The sequence below is a fragment of the Tauraco erythrolophus genome, chromosome 1, assembly GCF_009769465.1.
Source record: "Tauraco erythrolophus isolate bTauEry1 chromosome 1, bTauEry1.pri, whole genome shotgun sequence".
In the NCBI taxonomy this organism is placed as follows: domain Eukaryota; kingdom Metazoa; phylum Chordata; class Aves; order Musophagiformes; family Musophagidae; genus Tauraco; species Tauraco erythrolophus.
In genome coordinates this window covers 39,722,172-39,734,096 of record NC_141465.1, presented here as the reverse complement: position 1 = coordinate 39,734,096, position 11,925 = coordinate 39,722,172, and the positions used below count along the sequence as shown (strand labels likewise).

General features: G+C 45.1%; 1 protein-coding gene across 2 annotated transcripts in view; it reads right to left on the bottom strand.

The window, feature by feature from the left end:
* Positions 1–1,531: 1,531 nt before the first annotated feature.
* BCOR (BCL6 corepressor) overlaps positions 1,532–11,925 on the bottom strand; it is a 55,392-nt gene continuing 44,998 nt past the window's right edge. For both annotated transcript variants that reach the window (XM_086618618.1, XM_086618625.1), the window contains 4 exons: positions 5,302–5,447; positions 4,030–4,107; positions 3,670–3,820; positions 1,532–2,494 (listed from right to left, as the gene is read on the bottom strand). In XM_086618618.1, the coding sequence (XP_086474744.1) occupies positions 2,200–2,494; positions 3,670–3,820; positions 4,030–4,107; positions 5,302–5,447 (670 nt within the window). In that variant the 3' untranslated portion in view covers positions 1,532–2,199. The remainder of the gene's footprint in view (positions 2,495–3,669; positions 3,821–4,029; positions 4,108–5,301; positions 5,448–11,925) is intronic.

Genomic DNA, 11,925 nt, shown 5'->3' with positions numbered 1-11,925 from the left:
CTGGAACAATTGCTTTTAATGTTCTCCCTTGCCTTAGCTTTTCTGGCCCACCTCTGCTTTCTGGGAAAATCAGAGGGTTCAAGCATCCAGCACTGCAGAGTAGGGATGTCTGAATTTCAATTCCGTGCAAAGCTGGAGGTTGGCTTAAAAGGAAACCCAGTGTGTCTGTGTGAGCCATACAGAAGAAAACATCATCATCCTTACCTGAAGAAAGATGTCAGTGGTGACATTAGCACTAAAAATTCCCTGCCCCTGTGGGGAGATGGGACTTCAGCTGCCAACAGTGGAGGGCTGTCGGACGCCTCCTTCGCCTCAGCTACAAAACCACCTTACCCTCAGCAGCAGTCCCTCTGTAAGCCACACAGTATAAACATTTGGCAAAAGACTAGATGACAACACACCAACGGAGGCGTCAGCTCTGCGTCTTTCTTCTGGGGCACCTTCAGGAATGAGGTGTCATTCTCCCTTACCTTCAAGATGAGGGTAATTCACACTGTTTCTTAAGGTCCCCCAAGAGCGAAGATTTAACCTTCAGCACACTGACCATTACTCTAAACGTCTGAGTTTCACTGCTCCATGGACAGAGAAACTTTTTCCCAGATGTTTTCCTCAGATGGACCAGGTGCTCTGCTCGAGACCCTTTAGGTGGGTGTACTGGCCCTCATCAGAAGAGCAACGTGATTGAAACGTCTCAGCTGATGCGTTTGGCTATCACAGGACATCCTGCTGTTAATAACAGCCCCAAAGCAACACTCAAGAGTTTGAGTTCACAGCAAGAACTTCATTCCACAAGGGGAAGGGCAGATCCAGACCCTTAAGAGAGGGCCTGCCCAAGCCCTGGGAGCCCAATCTCTTCAGGTGCAAGTTCCCAAGCTGTGTAAAAGTGACGTTCTGTTCACCGTCCCTTTAGATCCCCCACAAAGGGCCTTCACAGCCTTTAAGCTCTACGTTATAACTAAAGCATTTAGCCTGGTACTATTTTCCACCCCTCTGCAGACACCACTGAAAAGATAATTCAGTCGATTCAATTTTTTTAAGATTTTTTTTTTGTCATCTTAAAAAAGATGACAAAGGAGGGAAAATAACTGAACCTATCTGCAATTCTTTAAGTAGAAGGTGATGCAGAAAGTATTGTGAATGCCGCTTTTAAGTCTCTGTCCCACAAAAGGCGCCCACCCGATGTTTTCTCCTAACCTTGAATTTAGAGAGCCGATGCAGATTCTACCTCAGATCTCATCAGCTGCTCGCCGGCACCTGCGCCAGCTCTGCTCCGCTTCAGGAACCGCGCGCAGAGCCTCCTTTCATAAACATTAATGAGTCGGAGCTCGTTTCGAAACCAGGCATGGAATTAATGGGAGTCACTTTAGCCTCTTCATTTCTCAACAGTTTTATTGCCTTTAAGAAAATTTTTGTAAAATATAAATACAAAGGCAGGAGATTTACTTACAAAGTTAAAACACAGATCTCAAACATAAACACACAATTCAGAAAATTTAGTTTATGTACAGTTTCAAGCAACTTCAACATATGTTAGTTTTTCAATATTTTACAAGGTACAGAAAAAATAGTTCAAAGTCTTCTTTAAATAAAGAGCATAAAATGTTTAAACATATATAAACAATCCGGTTTGATGTGTGAAAACTAAATTTCACAGCTTTTAAATTAGGATATAAAAGTTCTTACAACTAGTTGATGCGTATGGATATGGTTTAATTTATATTACAAACTATTGAATTATATTCAATAGTGCTTACCTGGCCAAAGCAGGTAATTCTGTAAACAAAAAAACCAAAAATAATATCACCAAGTGCCTTACCGAATTCATCTCCCAAACAAGCCACACGACTTTGATCACATCACCTAGAAAAAGTATGTTCTGTGTAATCAGTGCTTTGTATGAAACAAAGTCTATGTGTGGTTGTGTTCTTTAAAAAAAAAAAATGTGTTCCGAGTAATAACAAACTTATCCCAAAGCCTGTGTGCATTTAAAGAAACATTATATAACAATTTTGTAAAAACTGATTGAAGTTAAAAAAAAATTCTTCCAAAATTCATCCAACTGGAATTCAGATCTCTTATATAAAGGAAAGATATTTTCATATTTAATAGTGTCCTTTCTTTACAGAAACAATTGCATTTGAACACATATACATAAAGAAGTAACTGTATAGAGTACTGTACATTAAATGGCCTGATGGTTCACCAGAGGATGTCGAAGGGAGGGTCCTCGTGCGGATGCAACCAGTGAAACGTGGAGCCGAGCAAAGTCTTGAGTTCGCTTGTAAACTCTACCAAGTCCAACAGCTCTTTGCTCTCTGGGTTAAAAGCTTCAAGGTCCGTAGCGCAAGAGAACAACTGGCTGAGGGAAGTCTGTTTGTAAAACTCTGCCTCCGTGATGGTGACAACTTCCAGATTGGGGAAGTTGCAGCGGAAGATGCGAGATGACATTTTTAGCCTCTTCACCACGTCCGACAGCAAAAGCCAGTTTCGTGGTCTGTGGAAGCGAAGGAGAAAGAGGCTCCAATAACCAACATTAAGTCACAGGCTTCTTGACTCTTCACCGTATCGCTGTCTGACAAACCCTCCTCACGAACAGCCCCCCCTGAAATTAAGGCTGTTGCCCAGGGGAGTCGAATATAACAGATGTGCAGGCACATACGTATTTACTCATAGTTCTGCTGCTTCGGGGAAGGAGTGGAACGAGGCATGCAGGGCCACTGGAGCCTATAAATCCAGGGCTCCTGAACACGTGCGTGGGTCAGCAGCCATCCCGACGGCTGCTCACATGGTTAAAAGGTTCACCCGGCTGAGCCTGACTCTTATTTAGCAAGTTAGGAGATGGCCTAGAGTTATAACCACAAGTTCCAGCACCTCTGACTTCCAGAGGTGCCAATATTAAATACAAGTCAACGGAGGGTTTTTTCTGAGACTGAAAATACAATTTTTTAATTCCATCTTTATACTTGTCCACTTCAGAGAACTTTCAAGTTATACCCACCACCCTAATAATAAAAACATGCTAAACCCACACTCCTGCATGATTCATATTTAAAACTATTTTTCCCACAGCTGTCATCAAAACTGGTGCAAATAAAAACAGTGGCTGTTTATGAAGCTAATTTGTATCTTAAATATAACAGATAATAAAATTTTCCAGGTCTTTGGTTATTATTAAGTATCATAGTGTCTTCTGCAAGACTTTTATTTGTTTGATACGATTCTGGGCTTTTAAACCAGTTTCGCTGCAGTCTGGAACAGAAATAATGATGCCATTTCATCACCCACAAAAGCGTGTCCACTCAGCAAAACAGAAAAGGCCATTAAATAAAACTAAGACCACCTTGAACACATGATATCCAAACATAAGTGCTAGAAGGACTTGCATTTTGCAATGTTCTATCAAGATGCTTGCCTGGGATGAGGGACGGAATCTGTGTTCAAACATCACTCGTCCCACTCAGGAGCACAGCACCTAAAACAGCCCCGACAAGTCAGCCTTTCCCCCTCTCACCTCTTCCTAGCTTACTTCTAAAAAGCCCGGCAATTACGGTGTTGCTTTCTCGTTTACATTAGATAAACGCAAGCGCTATTCCCCACGGACACAAACTTCCGCCATCCCAAGCAGATCGTCTCAGCTATTTTTACCCCAAACCCCGTATTTGCTCTTACCCCTGAGAGAGACACACTTGAATGTTGTAACACGGCAAGGGAGGCTCATCCGAAAACTCAAATTCAAACACATCGCTAAAGCCATCTTCATCTTCATCACCTGGGCCGGGAGGATTTGCCAAGACGTCAAATCCAGATTCATCTTTTGGATCTAAGTAAGATTGAATAAAGGTGCCAAGTCAGCGTGGAAGAGACTATTGCAGGTCTTGCTTTTTCTTCCAATAACGTGATCTGTAAACTAAATCAGTTTGGTTCCTTCCTAGCTTCCTCCACCATAAAAACAAAACAGCCCCCACCCCCACGTGCCGCACGTTTCCGAAGTCTCCGCATACAAAGAAATAAAGGGTAACATTTGCTCACCGCACACAGAGCTGCCATAGAAATCCCAGTACAAACCAGGGTCATCAACACTTCGACCTTGCAGGTCAGTTAAATACTCTGGAGAGGAAAAAACAACAACAAAAACATACTGATGAGAACAAAAAGCTGGCAAGTTTCGCAGACCATGTGTCATGCTGCCTCACTATGCACCCTCCATATCTTCCACCAAATAAAACCCACATCGTGTTCCTGATGCACATGCTACAAAGAACAGCACACGCACACACATCATTCTCACAAGTATTTCTGGAATTCACTTTTCTCCTGCATCCCTTCTCCCATCACATCAAATAATGACCCAGCACATCAAATGATCACTCACTGTCTAAGAGAGAGAGACCCAAACTTAAGCTTCCATAACTGAGAGTGGCATTTTATTTTGGTGGAAGTGAGGATGTAGCACGCTTTTCAGCCTGCACAGTTATCCTAGACACCAACTTGGGGGTGAAACAGTGGCCCCAAAGAAACTGGCAGAAAAGGTTTTTCCACACAGTTATGTTCAGAAGATGTAATTCTATAGACATTATCTGGCAGATTTGCTAGTTGAGTTGATGAAAAGATACTGGGATTCAAGACGCTAAGAAGTCCAAGATACTGGACTTTACTGGAGTCCTGATAACACTTACGCGCTTTCTACACTGCACCAGTTAAAAAGATAAGTGGACGAGTAATTAAACTCACTGACTGTGAACACCACAAGCGTTTTCAGAGGTAAAGTTTTAGGGAATGCAAGTGTCTTTATCCAAAACTAACAGGAAAAACAACTAAAACCATGTTAGAACATGGACATGTTTAAAGACAAGAGCCTTTAATATAGTTTTACAGCATTTCAGATATAAAATTAAGCAGAACTTGCAAAAAGACAAGTACTAGAAGGATAAAAAGCAAGACCATGGGAAAACATGATTACATTTAACAAACAGCTATTTGATTTGGCAAGTTTCTTATTTTCATTTCAAGTAGAAAAATGCAGGCTCTGAAACAGCCCGCTGACCTCCTACCTATCAAATCTGATAGCCACCTAATCCTTAGGACTTATTAAAAGTTTCAGTTAGACGGAGCTCCCATGCATGGCTACGCTTCCCACCTGCAGCGGCTGGGTTTTTTCAGGCAGAGAGGGAGCTACGGTACCCTATTCTAATGCTCCTCAGCATAGAGCCATCCCCGCCGGGCAGCAGGGACTTTGGGGGGCCCAGGAACATCCTCCCATTTGCCATGACCCCCAGAGCCCCGTGCAATGTGGCCACGCACCTGTGAGGAAGGTCTCCATGAGCTCACTGTGGGTCATTTTCACGATGGTCCTCCCAGAGTAGGTCGCAAGTGTTGGATCAGCACCATAAGATAGTAACAGGCGGACAATTTCCAAGTGATCATTTTCGACCGCATCATGGATTGGTCTAGGGGGAAATAAAGAAAGATCACGGTGTTACATTTTGACTCAATGGTATTATGCAAATGTATTTCACAAGAAACTTCTGACTTCGGATCAAAGTTATTTATAGCAAATAACACTAATTAATACAGCTGACAATCATCTCATTGTCAGTTTTACTTGCACATCATCCCCTCCCCTCTCGTCTTCTCACAGCTGGCCTGCACGGGGCAGATATTTCTGCTGTGTCTATTCATTGTCATTCATATTTTGAGGGCCAGTAAAATAATTACACCGCTGTAACAGAAAGCAAGAGTTTGCGTGAAGCCTCACAAGCACAATTTTGCTGCAAGTTACTCTACTGTTCCAAATCTCTGCCAATTTAACAGCGCGTTGTGGAGTAAGGGCTTGTTCAGCCTGCCTCTGGGCAAGCACGGAACTCAGTTACCCAAAGCTCCTAAATTATGTACACAGAAATAAGTTAGGAAAATTTGCTGGGAATCAAACTTCTGTGCTGTATCCTCTTTAAATAGTACCTGTGATTTGCAGCACAATGCAACCCTTCTACTCGGGGAAGAGAAAAACGTGTTGTTTTAAGTTTAGTCCACCCAGAAGTTAAAAGCAATTTACGCGGCCTGAGCAATCCATACAAGCTCAGACAAAGATCTGGCGAGCCTACAGAAGGATTATTCATTAATACACATGCCTGCAATTCCAGGTTTAGAATTCCTTATCGCTAATTATAAATCGCATTAACTTTTGCCTTTAAAATTGATTATACGTAACGGGGAGTTGTCTGGAAGTAGAACATATTACCCTTCAGACTAATGAGGATGTGTTAAAATCCCATCTTTTCCTTAGAGAGCAATGAGCAGGGAACTGAAAGGGGAGTCAAATGCAATGGCCAGTGATTGTGGCAGTTCAGCTCAACTCTACACTCCTCCTCCTTTAGGCTGTCAACAGCGCTGGCTGCCAACAAGACTTTCAAGCTCTCAAACAGATGTATTAAAAGGCAAGAGAAGTAAGTAAGGACTTTGACAAGGATCACATACTGCCTTCCTGGAAAGCTTTCAGAATGACATTACAAGGAGAAGTCACCTGGAAGCACAGACAGGCAAACTCCTCAGCTCCATCCACCCATCTGCCAAGAAACACTCGGCTAACAAACAGGGCTGAAACTCCCTCCTGCAAAGAGGCCACATCCCACGACTCCTTCTGCCACATGTGGCAATGTCCCCTCTATGTCACCGCCGCTTTGGTACGGGCTGGCGTCCACGTGAGCTCGGGACGGAGCAGAGGCAGATCAAAACAGGCAGCAGAGGAAGGCACACCACCATTTCCCCACCTATTAGATAGTGCCGCTGGTGGGGGGAGACTCTGATCCATCTCAAAAAGCAGCACGTTCCAGGTGTGTCTACTCCATTACCTCCCAGTAGGCTGTGACTTAGGGTGACTAACATGTGTCACACGTGAAGCACTCTTGCTTGCCCTTGTCTTGCTGGAAAGCTGTATGCAGTTTTGGTTTTGGCATATGAACGCTACACTGACATGAGGAGGTGCACTTGGGAGAGCTTGCAGCTCATTCCCTACGGAGAGAGGGCTTATCCTGCGCTGCCTGCCTCCTGCACATCCCAGGCCACCAACACAGCAAACAAGCAGCTGATCCTCCAACTGCTGAGTACAGTCCTCAATCCAGCTCGTGTCACCCCTTAGATCCCCGGCACCAGAAAGCGCAACACGTGCGTGCCTTCAAAGCCTGACGTGCTGCTCTTTGGAAAGCCACTTTCAAAGTCTAAGACCAGAGAAGTCCGTGAGGATCGCTCGTAAAGGGTCAGGATATCCCTTCTCAATTTCTCAGGGCAGTCTCTAACATAACACTGAAACTCTCTGACGCCCTGAGACAGAAGGTGCTGGAGAAGTCAGCATTCCCAGGGTCCCACAAGCCTCAGTCTCCCACTTCCACCCACTGACTCAGATCTTCTGCACAGCAACTGTCGCAGCATTGCGTGCCTACGCAGCACTCAGCGCATCCAGGATCCGGCCGGTGCTAAACATCCCAGTCGATACATCACAAGAGGTAACAAATAATCGGGGTGCTGACACGGAAGCTGAAGAAGTATCGGGTGTTTCTGGCTGTCAGCAAGCATCTGAGGCCGGAGCTGTGGGGTCACGACACTCTGAGCATCCACAGCAGGAAAGGTCAGCCTCGCTGCAAACCCTCCTGTCCCCCACTGGGCATGAAGCATCCCCGGCTGAAAGTCTGGCAACAGGCACCGGGAACAGACGAGAGTTACGGCTGCTGCCAAATGCTGGGGATGCTTTTTCTCCCCTGCTCCCTCGCTTTACTGGAGTCTTTAATTTTGAACTGTTTTCCATTTTATTACAGAATTAGGATTTTCTGGTTTTGGGGCAGGGTGGAGAGCGGTGTGGGTTTATTGGTTTGTGGGTTTTCTTGTTTGGGTTTGTTTTTTTTTTTTAAACTGACTTACCTACGTGGCTTTTGAAGCAGTAATAGATTCAAGATGATCCTTAACTTATTAAAAACAGCATCTAAATCACCACCCAGTGCTTCAACTGATTTAATAACAGCCGGCTGAGTTTATTAAAGGGCACGTGGGCATTCCCCAGGAAGAAAAAAAACACAGTGTATGGGCTCTAACTCCAGGACAGGACCCTCTCTCCCTTTCTATGGGTCACCCAGCCTGGCACTGTGGCACAGACAGGGGCAGAGGCAGCGGGACAGGCGGCCTCGTCTTCATCACCCGCCGGAGCACAGGGAGTCCGCTCACGACACAAGAGAAGACTTTACGGATGCAAGGGGAAGGAAAGGTGCAGTAAAGCCGCGCGGAAGGAGGAAGAACAATAAATAGAAGGAAGCCAAGGAAGGAAAGAAAACACTGGCAGGGAGAGGGGGAAAAAAGGAGATTCTCCATAGATAAGGCAGGGGAAAAAAGGCAGTAACAGAGTGCTGACAGACTCTTTTACTGGGTAGCACAGCTTCTTGGCAAGCTCATGAGCAGGACCATGCAAAGGCACAGCGACTTGTTTGCTTCTCCCACCGGGGCCGGCAAAGGAGGGAGTATTTTTCAGTCTTGGCAGAGTTTAACCATCCTCTTTGTAGGATGCAACAGTGACTACTGGCATCGGCAACTTTTTGAGATGCAATAAAAAGATCCCTGGGAGTCCCCTCCTGAGCTGCTTTGCCCATATTATCTTTTCCGCCCTGAGCATTGTGGAAATAAACACTCTCTATCCCTAATGGTACAGTTAACGGTAGTACAGCTCGTTTCTAAAACAAACCCTTCGAAAGGCCCCAGAAGGATCCGGGGACATTCGAGAGCTGTGATATCCTACAGGAGACACACATCTCAACCCTCTCTTGTGTACTGTCGAATTCTTCCTACTATTTTTACCGCTACTAGAGTTAGGAAAACATTTCACTGGGGGTTTATCATTCCACCACCAAAATTATAAACTATTTAGACCAGTCAGGGTTTGCTCTCAGCCTTTCAGGCACCATCAAGAGTTTTCCTCGCTGCAATAAGAAGTCTCGTAACTCGCCGAGCAATACTGTACGTTGGCATTTTATTTTTCCTTCCATCTACTCGATATATTACGCAATGCTGCCCCACGGAAGAGGCAAGGCACAAGTTGCAGGAGGGCAGCTACACCGGCTGCCTCTTCTTCAGTGCAATTAGCTGCTGGAGGGTATCACTCTGCCAAGACCAGCTGAAAGGACGCAGGAAGAGAGCCATCTTGGCATGGTTCTCCCAGCAAAAAAATAAAAAAGGCTGAGCTCATCAGCCGCCAGCGAGAAGGATAAAGCAAAACTGGCAGCGGAGAGCGAATCCTGAAGCAACCAATGGAGAGGCCTCGCTAACAGGCAGGGGATGCCTGTATTTTTGGCATGTGGCTTTGTTTTTAAAGCAGCGCCGGTTCAGCTAGGGCACACCGTGGGGTTAAGAGGAGAAGAACAAGGAGATAAGGCCCAATACTCCGGCAATCATCCTTGCTAATGTCAGGCACTGATTGTCCAACCTCTCTTGTTGAGCTACTGTGCTTACTGGGGTCCTGTCGGGGAAGGAAAGTGCTCACCTCTTAAGCTCGGTCTTTTATTATTTATAGGTAAGACGATTAAGAGGCCTTAGTGACTGTGGCACCTCTGAGATGGGTCTTAAAAGATCTCCACCCGTTCTACAATAATCTTTGATTAGCCACTAATTCAGCAGCAGAACATTCATGTATTCAGGGTCTGCAGGCGCTGCATTTAGAAAGCCACCACCAGCACAGGAGTTTAAGCGGAAAAACCATGGAAGACGGCATTATTTAGTCCGGCCAGATGTGCTGTGGATAGGGTGGACAGAGGGACACGGCGTGCTGCGGGCAGCAGAAGGCGTGTAGGCAGAGCCCCAGCGCTGAGCTGCAGGTGAAGGGAAGGACTGCACCAAGCCTACACCCTCCAAACACCCGTCACCTCCTTGCCCTGCTACTACAGTCTGGCATTTCATTTGTTTTATGGCTTCACCAAGATTTCTGATGCTATCCGGAACCAGAGGGTGAAAGCTGACCTCTTTTACTGAACTCACAACAGGCTGGCTGTGTGGGTACATAAAAGGCAACACCAAAGAAAGAGGCTCGGGTCTTCACTTCACTTCCAAAACTTGAAAACACTCGTGTGCAAAACCACCGCACTGATCGGAGCGCCCGCAGCGCTTCAGACAGGACTGAAAGGAGAGATGTATGGACTTTGCACAGCCTTCCTACATCCTTCACATTCACGTGGATGTTTCAGTCTGAGGCCACATCCTCACTTGTCACAACTTTTCAGAGAGAGTGTCCTCCAAAAACGTGACCAGAGGTGGCAGGCAGCAAATGACAGAGACCGACGCTGTGGGCAGCTGGGATCCAAGTGACACCCCAGGCTGCCACACTGACAAACGCAGCCTATGCAGTCACATCCCAGCGCATGCAGTTACATCACTCCTCTATGCGCATTTACGTTAACTAGCTGAACAGGACTAAACCGTCCATTGTTACTGTCTGGGGACTTGAGAGCTTCCAGCATGACCAAAAATATCTTTGGCAAGTGGGCTAGTGAGGTGGCGGAGGAGGCAATAAGGCATATTTAGTGTAGCCATAAAATAAGGGGAGGGGGATTAAGTTTTTGATGGTGGGTTTGTTGGTGTTTTTCTGTTTTTAAGATTTTAGTGTCTTTCCATGCGGTGAACATGTTCAGGAATTCAAATTTAAAAAGCAACACAGCTGAGGAAGACTGTCACTGCTTTCCTCCTAAAAGTTAAAGGAGAAAAATTTATTGAGGCTTCAAAAGAGAAATGGGATTTGTTTTACGAATGTCCTGATTCACTCTACAGAGACAGAAAAGTCTGGCCCTACCAAAAGGCAGGGGACCACGCTGATCAGAAGTTCCTTACAGAAACTTCTGCTCTCTGTCCTGCTCAATTCAGGGCAGTCAGACCATCCTTCATCTGTGTATTAGGTATGTTTCAGATTCATGCTGTCGGTTGGGCAGGTTTTTTTTAAAAAAAGTAAGTCCGCCATCAGAAAAGAAAGGGGACTGCAAGCTGAGTTCTGACACTGTCATCTATGATCAGATCAGCATTATGTTCATTTCCAAAATGCATTTTCCCCAGAACAACTTTTTAGGGTACACAAGCCAAGTTTCTCTCTTGAAAATCAGCTCCATCTGTGAGTCGAAATCAAAGGTGGACTCTGAGCCGGGGGGTGATTAAGCCTGGCCAGAACATTCCTGGGGTTAATTTTCTGTATAAGTTATTCCAGCAAGTGAGACAAAAAAATAATTCAGGATTCTCTAGGTCAGGTATTAAAGCTGGAGACAGCTGTCCGTCAGCCTAGAGAGCTGAGAATTCTTACAAAGAAATGGGAGATGGAGAAGGAATCTGACAATCCAGCTAGAGTTTCAAAGTTTCTCCAGAAATGTTCCCTTTTGGCCACGATGGGCCGGTAACGACCGACCATCATGAACTTCTAATGGACCATCCTAACCGTCTCTCTTGGGACTTTTGTTTTCTTGATTCCTCCCTCCTTCCCAAGTTAATAAAAAGCTTAAAAACAAAAGAGGCAGACTCTTAGTTATGCTAATTTTACCTCCCTGGCTATTTGAATGGTGATAGTGAATGTGATAAACCCATTTAAGATAACAAGCTGCAGGAGCTTCGCAGAATACAAAGAGACCCATCCCCAAAATGCATAGACTGGATAATGTTCTGCATATGCTGAGGACAAGTTATCCCACGGTCAGCCCCACAGAGGTCGTCAAAGGAGATGCAGAAGAAGCTTTAAAAAGGTGCATTTCTATCTCCACAAAGATAAAAAGAAAATCTCACTATCTATTCTGCAGCGCCGGAACTAGGCATCCCTACTATTCTGCGAAGGAAACTAAAACAGGCTAATTCGGGATTAAAAAAAAAAATCCAAAATACGAAATGAGCAGATAGTTTAACAGTTCAGCAAAACAACATTTT